Below are 15,786 nucleotides of genomic sequence, written 5' to 3'. Positions count from 1 at the left end.
AGGGGTGGTTTGGAAAGGAGAAGGGCCGGGGGGGGGGGGGGGGAGAAGGGGCTGAGAACCCTAGAATTGTTCATGTGTGTTCAAACCTGGGAGATGCCCAGGGCTGCGTCAGCCTTCCCTGAAGGCAGGTTCAGAATGTGACCTACTCCTTTTCCTACAGCCCTTTGTAAACTCGAGGCACGTGTTATCCCTTCCACACAAAGCTCCTGTCCTCTTTGCTTTGAGAATAAAAACTACAGCCACTGTCCTGCATCCTATGGTATCCAACCAGTGCACTCAGGCCAACGCTCCCAAGCTACCTACAATAACAAACCAGTGGACTCAGCCTGGCATCTCCAAGTTATCCTAAAATATCAAAGCAGTGTTTGTGGATCAGTGCTCCAAGCAACTCTCTGGTAGCAAACCAGTTTGTGTGCCCAATGCTCAGGAATGACCCCCAGCTCAGGGTGCACAAATCACGTGACAAGAGCCACCCTACAGTGACAAACAGGTGCCCGCAGCCCAGTGATCACAAGAAACCCTGCAGAAACCCAAATACAGACCCCTGCCTGAGGGCAGCTGCTGAGATGACTGGAACTCCCTGCTCTCACATCTGGATGGGTTCTCTGCCTCTTCAGAGAAATACTCGCCAGGCCACTCAAAAGGAGCTTCCATGTGCTGTTCCCACCAGCCCAGGCTGCCTTGGAGTACTGGCAGAAGGTGCTTTCTTGACTCAGACTGAGCTAGTGACTCTCTGTCCCAGGTGCACTCCTGCTCTCCCCCACCCTCTGCCAGAGGAGGAGGAGGAGGTCACGTCCCAGGAAATGCAGCTCCCCTTTCAGGCCCTCATTGCTACTGACAAGGTGGAAGCCAGAAGCAGCGAAGACGATGGGGGGAAGAATCTTTGGCCCCTCAACCACAGATTGGCTGTTGTGTCTGAGACCCCTGAGCCGCACCCGGGTCCTGTGGAGGCTCCTATGGGAACGCCACAGGCTTTGCTGGGTTTGTATAAATAGTGATTTGGCTCTCTGCTTGTGGCTGAGGGACTGGCATGTGCAGATGAATGAGGAGAATCAGACTGGAGGTATTAAGGAGCTGCCTACCTGCCAAATGGTGCATTAGGAGGTCAGGTCATTTCCGTGCTGGGGATCACATCATCTCAAGCTTTTATTAATATTTACCAGAGGATTTCCCTGGGGCAGGGATGGGACACACTCCTTTCCTCAGGCACTTCTAAAGGCTGCTGGGAAGCTGTGTCTTATCACAACCCTGCCCAGCCAGACCACTGAGTTTATTGTCCCGGCTGCCCAACCCTGACTCCTGGTGAGAACGGTAGCGATGGTAAAGACCTCTCAGGGCATCCAGCTCAGCACCCTGGGGCCAAGGCAGGATTGTTCTCCAGGGCTTTTTCCAGGCTAGTTTCAAAAGTCCCACGGGATGGGGCTTCTGCCATTTCCCTGGGAGACTATTCTGCACACTAGCATCTCACTGGCATCCCAGACTATGTTTCCTTTCCTTAATTTCATCCCATTCCTCCCAGTTCCAGCCCCCAAAGAATTCCTGTGTTTCATGGGGCTTTAAGCCTTTCCTGTATTTATAAAGGGCTATTTGGCCCCTTCTCCTCCTCTCTTAGCCTCGCCCGTTTAGCACTTCTCATTGCTCTTTATGAGTCCATCCCTCCAGCCCCCTGGGCCTTTTGGCTCCTCTTCTCTGAGCTCCCTGCACTTTGTCAAGATCTACCTGGCAACACCGCATCTAGAGATGAAGGCAGGCCTCCAGCTGTGGCTGCCATAACCAGACCATCTCCCACAGAGAGATGCCACCTGTGGGGAGGGCTGAGAAGCAAGCAAATCGGGTCTTCAAAGGAGGAAAGCCAGGGCACTAGATCACTATGTCACCCTGCGTCCTTGTTCCCAATGTGTCAGCCTTAGTGTTGGAAAGAGTCCTCCTCATGCAGCCCGGGGATTTCACAGCATAAATAACCCTGGGACCATTTACAGCACCGTGCATCTTCTAAGCACGGTGCAGTTATTATTTTATTTATTCCTCACAGGGGGTGAACTTCACCTCCATGCAGAGAATTGGTACAAGGCCCAGGCATTGTTTCAATCTCAGCTCAGCTCTGGGGACTTAAGCAATTCACAGACCTTAAGTGACCCTTCTGCACAGGGGTGGATTTCACCCATCAGAAATAAGGCCTCAATTCTGCCAGGTGCTGAGCACTCTCAACTCTCATTGGTTTCAGGTGGAGTTGAAGGTGCTGAGCCATCCACAGGAGCTTGCCCAGGCTGCCTCTGTGGGTCTCTAACCCCCAAGCATTATGGGATGAGTGGGCTTTACCTGTAAATTGTTCAGGTAAGAGGTTACGTTCTCCTTCAACTCAGTCACACCAGACTCCAGGAACTGAAACTTTTCCTCCAGATGGTCGAATTCTTTGTCCTCTGTCTGAAAGTCAATGGGGAGAAGATATACCGTGGGCTCCTGGATGGGAGATCAGTCCTTTGACTAGTCCCAGCAGGCGCAGTGCTCCTGCTGTCCTGTGGGATGGACTGGATTGCAACACCAAATGGATTGGAACATAGACAGTTCTTGGGGGACGCAGAGGATGAAATCCTGGGACCTCTGCCGTTGGCTTCAACAGGCCCAGAACTTCTCCCAGAATGGACTTGCGTGGTGGTAGGGATGCATGCAGGGTAGAGGTAGGGCATATAAAGGCCTTCAGTGGACTTGGGAGAAGCCTACAGGAAGGGTCCACTCCACTGGATTTGTTTCCCTTCCTTGGAGTCCTCAAGGATCCCTCATTTGAGTCCCCCAATCTAAGCCTTTAGGAGCTGAGCAAGCTGCCTCTACAATGCTCCAAGACTTTGCTCACCAGGGGATCAAGAGAGTGAATTTGATACCTGAACTCAGATCAGTAGGCCAGCCTTTAAATTTGGGACAAATGACCACAGGCAGGTCACATGACGACTTAAGTGTCTCACATGATAACAGCATGGATCACATGATCTCAGTGTTGCTAGGACCTCTGTGTGGCTCACCCATGTTTCACACATCACACTTGCAAATACACGGGCTGGCCAGTGTTAAGCCACAGAAAGGCCACCTGTGAAAAACAACAGGTGCTTTCAGTAAGCAGCACCCATCCCCTGCTGCCCTTGGTTCAACTGTTTTCCTCCTACCTACGTCACCGGCATATACACACTGTATGGTTACTAGGAGCCGGACGTGAGCAGGAGCCTCACCTTGGGCACAATGCCCGCTTCGTGCATGAAGAGCCGGCTCAGCCGCGTGGTCTTCTTGGCAATGGAGTGCTTGTTGAGCCGGCCAAGGCGCTCCCGCAGTGTCAGGTGCTCAACCTTGCTGTATTTGGTTGCTGCCTCAGGGCAGAAGGGGAGGAAGAGAAACAGGTGAGGGATCAAGAAATCTCTGAGCCTGGATCCCTCCTGGGGATGATATTTCATTCAGTTCTTTGGAGCCCAAATGCACAGCCCTGACCCCTCATAAAGGGAAGAGAGTATAACTGAAGCTGTAAATGACCTACCTGCTTACTCCACTATATCCCTTCCTGAGTTCTCCCCTGGACACTCCTACCCTCCTCCTTGCCTCCTATAGTTTGACACACACGTCTTATGTCTCATTTGAATTAGACTATAAGCTCTCCAGCCAGGGACTGTCTCTTGCTAAGTGTTTGTGCAGTGCCTAGCACAGTGGGGCCCTGATCCCCACAGGTGCTACTGTGATACAAATAATAAGAAATAAGGTAGGAATAGTCATAAGACTAGTAAAACACAAAGAAAGGATTGTAGGAAATGTAACATGACTCTAATCAGACTGATTAATGGAAAGGCAGAGAGAACTCAAACCATTAACAGAGTAGAACATTCAGACGTGAAAGGCCAATGTTTTAAAAACTGCCCGTAGTTTCACATACACAAACCACTATGGGTATGAAGTGTTCCCTCTCATTTTGTACGTCCATGTGCGGAATTAATTTTGTTATGTGCACCAATATGGAGGTGATGTGCGGGAGGATCTCAGGACTGGGGCAGAGCATTGAGGGGATGGTGGGGTGACGGCTCTGGCTGGGGGTGCAGGCTCTGGGGTGGGGCTGGGAATGAGGGGTTCAGGGTGCAGGTTCAGGTTGGGGCAGAGGGTTGGGGGTGGGTCCGGGGATGAGGGGTTTGGGGTGCAGGCTTCTCCGGGGCTGCAGTGGGGAGAGAGGACTCCCCCCAGCCTTCTCTCGCTGCAGCAGCTTGGAGCTGGGTGAGATGCACCTCTCCCCGGCTGCAGCAGCTCCTGCAGGGCTGGGCTGGGCTGAGGGAGGGGCTCTTTCCCCCAGCCACAGCAAGTCCGGAACAGGTCCGTGCTGGGCCCGGGAGGTTCGGGGGAGAGGAGCCTCTCCCTGCCGCAGCCCAGAGCCCCTGCGTCGGGATTAATAGGCAGCTGCATGGCCACGCAGCTTAGAGGGAACTTAAGGTCTGACTGAGTGCTGGCACAAGTGACTGGCTGGAGAAGTCTGTGTGTCGCTAGGCACCACTGCAATGTATCAAGGTGAATTGCTTGGCTGAATACAAATAATTTAGAAAAAGGAATCAGAAAGAATTGTAAAAGCCTGTTTTTATTTGGTACCATTAGGGGGTGTTGTTTCCTCTTTGCCTTTCTCAGCTCTGAGACTGACAACATATTGGTCAGTTTCACGAGTGTTTCTAGTCTGTTTCACTTCAGGGATCTCCTACACAGGGCAGTTTGTTTTGCAATTAGTAGTATTAGTATAGTAATAATGTTACTCTAGTACTGGGAGGCCATAACTGAGATCAGGACCCCACTGTGCTAGATGCTGCTAGAGACTGTCCCTGTTTGGAAGAGTTTACAATCAAGACAAACAGAGAGTGGGAGAAAGGAAGGATTGTTCCACTGCAGGTTAAAGCCAGACTAAAAACTGTTTTCAATGGAATAACAATGAGCCGAGACGTTTCTGATTGATCTCGGGCTTTACAGACCCTCCGTCATCCTGACAAGGCCTTTAACATGCCAGTTCCTCCTCACCTACTTCCTTGCGCCTCTTGTACTCGTTGATGTTGGCGTTAATCTCGAGCATGGCGCTGGCTGCACTCTGCAGGGCAGAGTAGGCATTGTCCCTGGCTGACGTGTTCTCCAGAATCTTCTGCAGCAGCAGCGGGTACTTGGTGACCCTCTGCACGGGCATCACCAGGAAGAAGCTCAGGTCTGAAGCACCCGTGTGAGGCCTGCATGAGAGGTGAATGGGGAGGATTAGGATCTTGAGTACAGCTGAACTCCTGCAGGGCTTTGAGCCCTTCCTTCCTGTCCATAGCTGGGTGAGAGACCCCTCAGCTTTCAGATGTACCCAGTCATGAGGGCGGAGACAAGGGGGGCAAATAGGCACCAGACACCTGTGATGTAATGAGGGCGATCACCTTCAAAGAAACTCCATTTCACAATAAGGTCCAGGCTAATTGCATCCACCCCATGAATCCATGTGACATGCGTAGCAGCCCTCCTCCCCACCCCCAAATGGCACCACAGTGGGGAGGATCCTCTGTGCATATCACAGATGGGCAGTACTGTTGCTCCCATTTTCTCTTCAAATTCATGGCCAGATCCCCAGCTGCTGAAAATCAGTTTCTCTGTTGCTACAACTACTGCGGTGGAGCTTTGCTGATTTACACTAACTGAGGCCTCCTGTGCTGGGGAGCTCACTGTCAGGTGCTCAGGGATTTCCAGGCCATGCAGCCCTGGTCTCAGCCTTCCAAAGGGAAGCAGGCAGAACCCGTGAACTGTAACCCCTCAGAGCGGTGCTAAGTCACTGCGATGACTGTCTGCCAGCACCAGCCAGGGAGAGACCCGAAGGACACTGCCAGCCACGGACGGATTTCCTGGCCTTATTACACAGTACCACGTTTGTTTAGTGAACAGGTCCTGGGATTGATTCTTGTCTTGGGGACAGAGAGAGGGGAAGGGAGACAAAGACAGTGACTAGCTGCCTTTAGCAGAGCGAGTGCTGCAGGCTGACTAGCCTTCCTCCCAGCAGCATGGCAGGCACTATTCACTAGTGATTTTGTGGCGAGATCCATGGAGGCACAGAGTAAGAAACCCCAGAAACCTCCTCCCCTGCCATCAGTGCCCTGCCTAATAGGGAAGTGAGAGTGTTAGCAGCAAGCCCATGTCCCCAGGTCAGGCTGAGGGCATCTCACAATCCACTGGCAGGCCCCTTTCTGCATGTGAGTGATGTTTTCCCATTTGCTGGGCTGGGAAGGGGAGCAGGCGCGAGCTGCAGGTGCTCTCAGTTATCAGCCTCGCCTATCCTCCAGGTTTGGAAGGATGAGTCAAGGGTCCAAGACAGGAACCAAGGTCCAAGGCAAATGCAGCACAAAGCAAGGGCTAGTATTCCTAATCCTCCATCTGTCACGTTTGTTGGGGACAGCAGTAATATTCGGATATGCTGGAGGGCCCCCCTCCACACACCTCCAATAATTCCTTCTCCCCCTCCAATTCCAACGTCCTTTCTTGTCCAGTAGGACTAAATGACTAGATGGGTCTCCCTTCAGAGCTTGTTAAGGCTATTTCTCAGTTGGCCCGGGGGAGGAGGGGGGCGATATTGAGGGAGGCTGGATCTGTCACCAGGAGCTGAGCACATGGTTAGACAGGGGTTGCGGCACTGAGAATGCAGTCAGGGTCCCCACCTCTCAAGGTGGTTCAGGGCCATAGGGCTGCCCCCCAAACCTCATTTCATCCTCTTCAGTCTCTGGGCATGTTCCCTGCTGACACGGCCCCTGACCCTGCTTTTGTTCAGAAGGTGAATTATTGGGGTGTGAGGGAAGCCTCTCTCCGTGACCCCAGATTGGAAGGAGATTTCGCCCTCCAAATTTGAACACCACAGCCGAGCAGCCAGACACCCCAGAGGAGAAAGGAAAATCCAGCCATATCTGGAGGAGACTGTGACCACCTGCACCAGAATAAGGGGATGGGGAATGGTGCTGTCAAGGCAGCACTTCAGTTCCTAGGTCACAGCTTCCCATGGGAGCATCAGTAACTGTCTGGGGTGGCTGTGAGCCATCGCCATTCCCCATCTCCGATCTCCCCCAAAGTAGAATTACTCAGTCCCTTGCAAATGAGGCTTCCCCATACCTTGGGAATGTCCTTAAACCACAGGCCAGTCCTCACAGTGCTTCCTACAAAGCACCATGGCAACTGGACCAGAGGAGTCTGGGACTCAGAGATGCACAATTTTGCCAGAGGGCTGAAGGAGGTTGTGGTGTAAAGATGGTTACCAACCCCTGTTTCAGGGTACATGATCCAGCCAGCTGACTGAGGACATGTGCCCCCAGCAGCAGCTTCTCTGGTCAGGTGGTCAGGGACATCCAGCTAGTCCAGCCAGCTGTGTAAACTGAATGTGCTTCCAAGGCATGCCCAGTCCATCCTGGATAAAGAGTGCCATTCAGGCCAAAGCACAGTCAGCTTCACCAAGAGAGCTGGGGAACAGGTATTGTACGTACACTGTCGTATTCAGGGTCTCCACAATCTCCTGCTGCAACCTCGGGTCCTTCTTGTAACTTTCCACCAGCAGAAGAGCTTGCTCATAGCAGGCACAGTAAACCTTATAGACGCTCTCCATCTCCTCCTTGAACTCCTGGAACAAGGCACCTGGACAGCAAAGTTACCAGACAGAGTCACGCTGGGGAGCCAGCCCCATTCCCAGGGAAGGGGCATCCTCAGCATACACAGTGCCAGCACTGTCATTAGCCTCCTGGCCAGCAGGGTCAAAGAGAGACCAAGGACTGAATGGACATGGCAGCCGAGACACCCTAGAGGGAGATACTTCCAAGCTGTGGCTGAGAAACACTGGCAGGGGACAGTGTGCAGGAAGCCTTCAAAGGCTGGTGCAGAGATGGAGGTCTCCACTCTCCGCACCAGATGAGCAGAAGAAGTTCAAAGTCACAGGAGACTCTTCTCCACCCTGCTGGAAATGGGGGAACAGGGAATACGAGGGATGGAGAGCAAACAAGACCAGGCCCTTCCCCAGCCAAATGTAACCCAGCAATGGGCATCACTGCCCCTCAGGCATCCTATCCTAACCTGACTGTGATGCTCCCCAACCCTTCCATGGGCAGGTCTGATCTTGTGCCTCATGCAGCGTGTATCCTGCAGGGTTAGGCTCTCCATAATTGCACAGAGCTAGTGAAACAATCTGCTGAGATTAACGCACAAGACCCAACAATTCCTTCCCCTCAGGCTCTGGATTCCTGGGAGAAGCAGAACATGAGTACGACTCATGCTGCCCTGGATTGCTGCCCATGGGCATGAGGCTGGCTGGGTCTGCCAGAGCTGCAGAGAGCTTTGCTACTGTAAATGTTTGGCTACCAAGAGCGCCAAGGAAGACAAGGGTGACGGCTGTTAAGGTGAAGCAGGCCCTTTTCCCCTACTGCTGCCAGGGATCGGCAGTGTCAGTTCAGTGTCATCCTGGCACACAGAGCCTCGCTCGCTGCCACCTTCACACTTACTGATCAGAAGCAGCTGCTCAGGCTCCTGGCTCACTGTCGCTTCCAGCCCTTTCAGGAAACGTTTGGAGACACAGAGGACGTCATCTATGTTAGAGAAAAGCCCTTCCAGGTCTATGTCAGGCAGCTGAAAGGAACAAGGAAACCATAAGCAATCAGAATGAATTCAGTCCCACACTAGACACCGGCCTCCAGGCAGTAGCACATGCATCCTTCAAGCCACCCTCGGAAGTGGCACATGGGGCTGGCTGGAAAACAATAATTCCACTTCACAAAACATTTAGAGGTATCAAAATGTGGTAACATTCCACCTATGGAGGCTCTGGGGATGGGCAGGCACAGGCCCGCCCTCATCTAAAGTCACCCCGCCCCCAGTCAAAGGGGAGGAGCCTCTGGACCCAGGCATCAAAAGATTAGGGGGGACCACAAATGAGAAAAAAAACCAAACCATTTTAATGGAGAATGTAAATAAGACCTTTGGAAATTTAACAGAGTGAGATTATCAGGCCAGGCTATACAGAGCCAGAGTGAGATCAGGGACTTGAACCTGGGATCCCCACATCCTAGACCAGGATCCTAAACACGTCTATAGAATCAGAGTCAGTCTCGCATCTTCTCTTTCCTTTCCAGCTCCCACCCACTAAAAAAAAGATTTTAGTGTCAATGAAATGGCATTTGTCCAGGGAAACGCTTTGTTGATAATGTTTTGACCAGCTCCTGCTGCATGCACAGTTTTCCGCATCTCCAGTTGTACCCTTGCAGAAGTTCAGAGCTGGCATTCAAACTGCACTGCATGCCCTCAGTTCACTTGTGCAAATGCACTTTGCGTGCCCCACTCTGGATGTTTATGCATTTAAAAGCAGACATGAAAATCTCAATGGGTAAAAAGGTGCAAGTTCAGTGGCTATTTTTGAAGATATGTCGCCTCATGTGACAGGTAATTCTATGGGGCAAAACTCCTCCAGGGTAACTGTCACTCTCTGTGGACAGGAGGGCTCTGCCTCCACAAATTTAAGAGGCTTCACTTTTGGGCTTGGATGTCAATCTTCCAGGATTGGTTAGACACCTCCCCACCTTCTCTCCTATGGAAGAGGCTGGTTAAAAGAGCCCTTCCATTGTACAAGGGAACAGGCTTGGCTCCTACTGAGAGAAACCACTGTTGCTCCCATTTCAATCCGACACCAACAGAACATTCCCCACGTAACTGACATCTCCATTGGGAGATTTTAGTCTAGCTCTCACCTGCTTTTGCCGGAGGTGGGCTCGGATGTCACACACACACAGCTCGAGGGTGTGGACATAACTGGCCTCTGTGTTGATCAGCTCTTCCACCGCCAGTCTTTGATTCTGCTCCACTCTGTCAAGGCATATAATCTCTTCATATATGGGGCACTCAGCTCCTGGTGTCTCCTTAGCAGGCGGCTCATCTGGGCTGGAGCTCGCCATGTCAGCAGCAGGCTCTGAGAGAGGCAGAGAGCTCAGTTTAGAGCAATTTTTCAATCGAGTCATCTCAGCAGGTTTATGCATGACTATAATAAAGACAGATTCTTTGATTCAGCGTTGTTGAGTCACCTTTTGCCACTAGGTCTCCACTTTTCATTCAGCCAAAATTGGTAGCAACCCAAAGTCATTATTATTCAATGGCTGTTTGGTGGCCCACGTGCAATAAATTTGGGGGTCTCAGTCAGTGCAGTCTCAGTCTAGTGAAGAGCTATTGATGCTTGGATCATCTCTCAGGCGTTGGCACGATACCAATAACCCATTACAATTCAGGGATTAAAAAGAAGTTACACTTTAGGGTTTGGCTTTGCAGCAAAAACAGGAGAAAATCGAACAACATTATTCCAATCCCACATAGTGAGTGCAGGATGGAGGACTAAAAAAGGGTTGGGAGTAAGTTGTACGTGGCCATAAAGGGCTGATTTCACTGACCCCAAGGGTTGGATTTTCAATTAGGTTAGACACAAAATATATCGGAAAGTATTCACCAGATTTATGTGCACAATTACAGTGGCTGCATGCCTGGATTGGGTAGATGCGCCTTCAAACAGATAATTAGCTGCATGTGCAATTGCAGTAGATGTGTGTGAAAAAATTAGATGTTCAATTGCAAATGGGCACCTAAGCTGCCTGAAAACCTGGGCCCAGAAGTCCCAAGTGCGGGGACCTGGGGCTATTCCATTCAATGGATGTTAGATAATGGTGCTTCTTTTACTCTTTGCTTCTCTTCTGCATGTTCCTTTTGGATTGGGATTCTTAGTGCTGTTTCTAACTTCACTTTAACTCTAACCATTTGAAATACTCAAAGTCCAGGGCGAGTCTTGCCATTTAGAAATGGGCAAATGACAGATATTTTGGTTAGCTGACAATTCTGAGAAATCAGGGGAAAATATATTTTGGGTCAAATGGAAAACTTTTTTTTTTTTTAATTTCAGCAAATCTAAAAGTGTGAGGGAGGGGAGTTTTGGGTCAGCCAAGCATTTACAGCATATTTTTGATGTAGAGAATATTTTAATATTTTTAATGTTTCGACATAAAATTAAAGGAAATTTCAAAATGAAAAATCTAGTTGAATTGAAAAATCAAGATGTTTCATTTAGAAAATTTTGAAACTTTTTTGATTTTTCCTGAATTATTTGTTTTATTTGTTTAAGTTTTATTCTGACCAAAGCAATTCAGGGAATTTGACATGAATTTGTGAAATATTCAGTGTCACAGAATCAGCATTTTTTGCCCAAAAATTTTCAGTCAAAAAATCCCTCCCAGCTCTATTTCCATTGCCTGCAATGGGCGTGGGATCACACTCTCAGACACGCATATCTGAGGGTAGGGGGAGGGACTATAACTTTTGTTTGTTATAGATATTAGAAGGAGGAGGAGTGTTGTTATCTTCACAGGCCTTTCACATTAGAATGTGCCTATCTGAGTTCCTCCCTGCCTGCAGAGAACAGGAATAAATGGAGTTAACTTACAAAGACCTTGGCTTCTTGCAGATGTACAGCGCTGTGAGTTAAACCTGACTTCGTGCAGCTGAGTAGGGAAAGCGCTGCAGTCTGTCCACACTGACAGCTGCCCAGCGCACTGTCATGGCCACATTTGCGGCAATTGCAGCGCTATTGGGAGCGGTGCATTATGGGCAGCTATCCCACAGAGCACCTTTGCCCATTCTGGTGCCGTGGGTTGTGGGAAGGGGGCATGGGTGCGGGGGATTCTGGGTCCTGTCCCAATGCCCCGTGATGCATCACTTCGCATCCCAGAAATCCCTTTGTTTCCATCCACCTTTGGCGCCATCTTTCAACGGTTTCTGTGCAGCGCGATCTGTCTGCGGGAAATGGAGTCCGAACTGCTGAGGCGTATGCTGACGAGTCTCACCAGCACGTCACGTTTGGCCGTCGAACTATTCCTTAAGATCCAAAGTGACAGTGAGAGTGAGGGTGAGGAGTCCGACGATGCTATTGAGCTATGTAACGCAGACAACACGAAATTGCTTGTGGCATTCACGGACATGCTCAGCATCGTGGAATGCTGCTTTTGGGCTCGGGAAACAAGAACCGAGTGGTGGGATCACATCATCATGGAAGTCTGGGATGACGAGCAGTGGCTGCAGAACTTTCAGATGAGAAAAGCCACTTTCATGGGACTGTGTGAGGAGCTTGCCCCCACCCTGCGGCGCAAGGAGACGAGATTGAGAGCTGCCCTGCCAGTGGAGAAGTGGGTGGCTATTGCAATCTGGAAGCTGACAACTCCAGACAGCTACCGGTCGGTCGCAAACCAGTTTGGAGTGGGAAAATCGACCGTTGGAATCGTGTTGATACAAGTTTGCAAGGCCATTAATCGCATCCTACTCAGAAGAACCGTGACTCTGGGTAACATGCAGGAAATAGTGGATGGCTTTGCACAAATGGGGTTCCCTAACTGTGGAGGGGGAATAGATGGGACGCACATTCCTATTCTGGCACCACCCCACCTAGGATCCGAGTACGTTAATCGGAAGGGGTATTTCTCTATGGTTCTCCAGGCGCTTGTGGATCACCGTGGGCGTTTCATTGACATTAACACAGGCTGGCCCGGAAAGGTGCATGACGCACACATCTTTCGGAACACTTGGCTCTTCAGGAAGATGCAGGCCGGGATTTTTTTGTGAGAGCGGAAGATCAGGGTAGGGGAAGTTGAAATGCCCATTGTGATCCTTGGAGATCCCACTTACCCGTTAATGCCGTGGCTCATGAAACCCTACACAGGGAGCCTTGACAGCAGCAAGGAACGGTTCAACTACAGGCTGAGCCGGTGCCGAATGACTGTGGAGTGTGCCTTTGGTCGTTTAAAGGGCCGCTGGCGATCTCTGTACGGGAAGCTGAACTTGGCCGAAAACAGCATCCCCGCGGTTATATCTGCGTGCTGTGCCCTCCATAATATTTGTGAAGGGAAGGGTGAAAGCTTCACTCAGGCATGGACCTCCGAGGTTCAACACCTGGAGGCTGAATTTGCACAGCCAGAGAGCAGGGCTATTACAGGGGCCTAGCACGGGGCTGCAAGGATTAGGGATGCCTTGAGGGAGCAATTTGAGGCTGAAAACCAGCAGTGATATCTGGTGCCCTGCACAGGAGTGAAGTGCAGTAGTTCCAATCTTTAGGAATCAGTGTCTGCTAAGCAGACAAGCAGACTTGCAGTGCCTGTTTATTTCCTGGGCTAAGGAGTCTTTTACTTTATGCAATAATAAAGAATGTTTTCAAAGCCAAAGAATCCATTTATTGAAAAGAAAAAAAAATTATTTATTGAAAAGAAACAAGGGGGCGGAGTGGGGAACAGTACAATCACAGATTCGCGTATGTCCTGTCTGGTGTGCTGTGCAGTGAGTGCTGCACTTCAGGACAGCTATACTGCATGGTGATGGGGGTTGAGTGCAGAGGGTAAGGGTCATGGTTTTCAGGGTTGGGTGGTGCAGATACTGGTGTTGGAGGCAGTGGGTGGCGTGAAGAACACGGAAGTTGGGGAAAGTGGGTTGGAGGTGACAGTGGGGCACAACGGAAAGAGTTTTGGGACAAGGGCTGTGGGGGGGGGGGGTGTTTGCATTTGCGATACTGCTCCTCTTTCTGCATGGCTACCAGCTCCTGGATAGCATCTGCTTGGCACTCCAGGATGCTTATGGGCCTATCAGTGCTTTGCTGCCGGTGCGCGGTGCTTTGCCGCCGGTGCGCTGCGTTTTCCTGGCGGATCCTGCTTTCTCTCTCTCTCCAGTCCTGTGCTTTCTCATTCTCTTTAATAGATTGCCACATCACTTCTTGCAGCATGTCTTCTTTGCTTTTTCGCCGTCTCTTCCTGAGTCTTTGCAGTCTCTGAGCAGGCGATAAGAGGGATGGCTGAGGTCTCAAGGTTGATGCAGCTGTATAGGCAAAATGCAACATTTAACAGAGGCAGCATTGTTTATACCAGACAGAGTAATGATTCCCCCCGCACTTAAGGAGTAGAAAACACACAGGGTCTACACAATAGCATAATTTTCCCATCCGAAACAGAGCACACATACCCACGGGAGCCTCAAAATGGTGAGTAAGGGGGACTGATTGTTTCAGGGCTGCACTGTCCTCTGGGCTGTGACTTGGGGAGAGCCAACAGCTTCAGGGGGCACCTACACTGAACACTGTCCCAACATTTTCCACAGGAGTTCGTCCTGGACGATATCTCGCTGCTGAGGGTGACCTGGGAAGCAAGGGAGGGTCTTCTACTGCAATGCGGCTTCCGCCCTGGCCCATATGCAGCTTGCCTGTGTGCAGCAATGGTCCCCCCATCCCTCGCGGCACAGTGGCATGGAAATGTTAGCCTGGCTGGGACAAGGACCACGATGGCTCTCCCGATAAACCTGCGCAAGCGCATTGCACACGTTCTGGATGAGACATTCGAGGAGATTACCGAGGCCGATTACCGCGATGTGATAAACCACATCAATGCACTATTCCACATCTAGGCATGCATGCCTAACCCTCCTCTCCCAAAGAGCCCACACCGAAAAAATTCCTTCCCGAAAAAAAAACGCTTACCGGGAACCTGCTCTTCTGTTTGTCCTCCACCAAGTACCGGCCGCTGCGACTGGCTACCTTCCTCCTGGCTCAAGAAGAGCTCCTGGCTGCATGGCTCCAGGGATTCTGGGGTGTCTCCATCCGGCCCACCACCATCACTCCCGTTTTCCTCCTCCTCCTCCTCTTCCTCCTCCCCTGTCCCCCCACACCGGCTCTGAAGTGTCCATGGTGGTGCTCGGAGTGGAGGTGGGGTTAACCCCAAGTATCGCATCCAGCTGTTTGTAGAATCGGCAGGTCGCGGGGGGGAGCACCGGAGCGGCCGTTTCCCAATAGCTTTGTGGTAGGCACTCTGCAGCTCCTTCACTTTAATCCTGCACTGCAGGGCGTCCCGGTCATGGCCCCTTTCCATCATGTCCTTTGATACCTTCCCGAAGGTATCGTAATTCCTACGGCTGGAGCGCAGCTGGGACTGGACAGCTTCCTCCCCCCAAACACTGATGAGGTCCAGCAACTCGCCATTGCTCCATGCTGGGGCTCGCTTGGCGCGTGGAGGCATGGTCACCTGGAAAGATTCGCTGATAGCACTCCACACCATGCCGGGCTGAGCAAACAGGAAGGGGATTTTTAAAATTCCCAGGGAATGTAAAGGGTGGGTCACATGGTTGGTTACCTGAGGCCAGGGCAGTAGAGTTTGAACTGATGACCAGAGTGGCTAGAACGGGCATTGTGGGATACTGCCGAATAATTCTGGAGGCCATTCACAGCGCATTGGGCGGCCACACTGGCGCTGCAGCGCTGCAGCAGCAGTGCAATACTTGCTATTCCTCTCGGAGAGGTGGAGTATATGCAGCGTTGCAACCACGGAGATACAGCGCTGCAAATGCCTTGCCAGTGTGGACGGGGAGTGAGTTACAGCGCTGGGGGAACCTTTACAGCGCTGTAACTCGCAAGTGCAGCCAAGGCCATAGTTTCCTTCCTGGATTCTGTATGTTGCTCATTTTGAAGTAGAGGGGGGAAGACACAGCTCTGGAACTGGCAAAGTAATACACCTGAAATTACTACAGGGAGGGAAGCCTTGAATGGGTAAACAGCTCCTCTACAGCTTGCCTTCACTAAAATGCCTAGGGCCTCTGAAGCAATGATTAAAGCACTGGCCCCAAAGGGAGAGATGCGTGCTAGGTGATGTAAAATAGGAGACTGAAGTGAAAAACGAGGGCCGGGTGCAGATGGCAGGATAAGAGAGGTGCAATGGAAACTGATTGCTACTGAAATGT

General features: G+C 51.1%; 1 protein-coding gene across 5 annotated transcripts in view; it reads right to left on the bottom strand.

Annotated features, from left to right (window-relative positions):
* ARHGEF37 (Rho guanine nucleotide exchange factor 37) overlaps positions 1–15,786 on the bottom strand; it is a 64,323-nt gene that overhangs the window by 5,250 nt on the left and 43,287 nt on the right. For 4 of the 5 annotated variants that reach the window (XM_034779137.1, XM_034779135.1, XM_034779138.1 and 1 more), the window contains exons 2-7: positions 9,738–9,955; positions 8,499–8,622; positions 7,494–7,641; positions 5,026–5,225; positions 3,222–3,352; positions 2,320–2,424 (exon numbers count right to left, since the gene is read on the bottom strand). In XM_034779137.1, the coding sequence (XP_034635028.1) occupies positions 2,320–2,424; positions 3,222–3,352; positions 5,026–5,225; positions 7,494–7,641; positions 8,499–8,622; positions 9,738–9,941 (912 nt within the window). In that variant the 5' untranslated portion in view covers positions 9,942–9,955. Of the gene's footprint in view, positions 1–2,319; positions 2,425–3,221; positions 3,353–5,025; positions 5,226–7,493; positions 7,642–8,498; positions 8,623–9,737; positions 10,038–15,786 lie in introns of those variants that run through there. The other variant, XM_034779134.1, reaches the window with a different exon arrangement.

This window comes from Trachemys scripta, chromosome 8 (assembly GCF_013100865.1).
Source record: "Trachemys scripta elegans isolate TJP31775 chromosome 8, CAS_Tse_1.0, whole genome shotgun sequence".
Taxonomy (NCBI): Eukaryota; Metazoa; Chordata; order Testudines; family Emydidae; genus Trachemys; species Trachemys scripta.
This window is presented reverse-complemented; position numbering and strand designations above follow the sequence as displayed.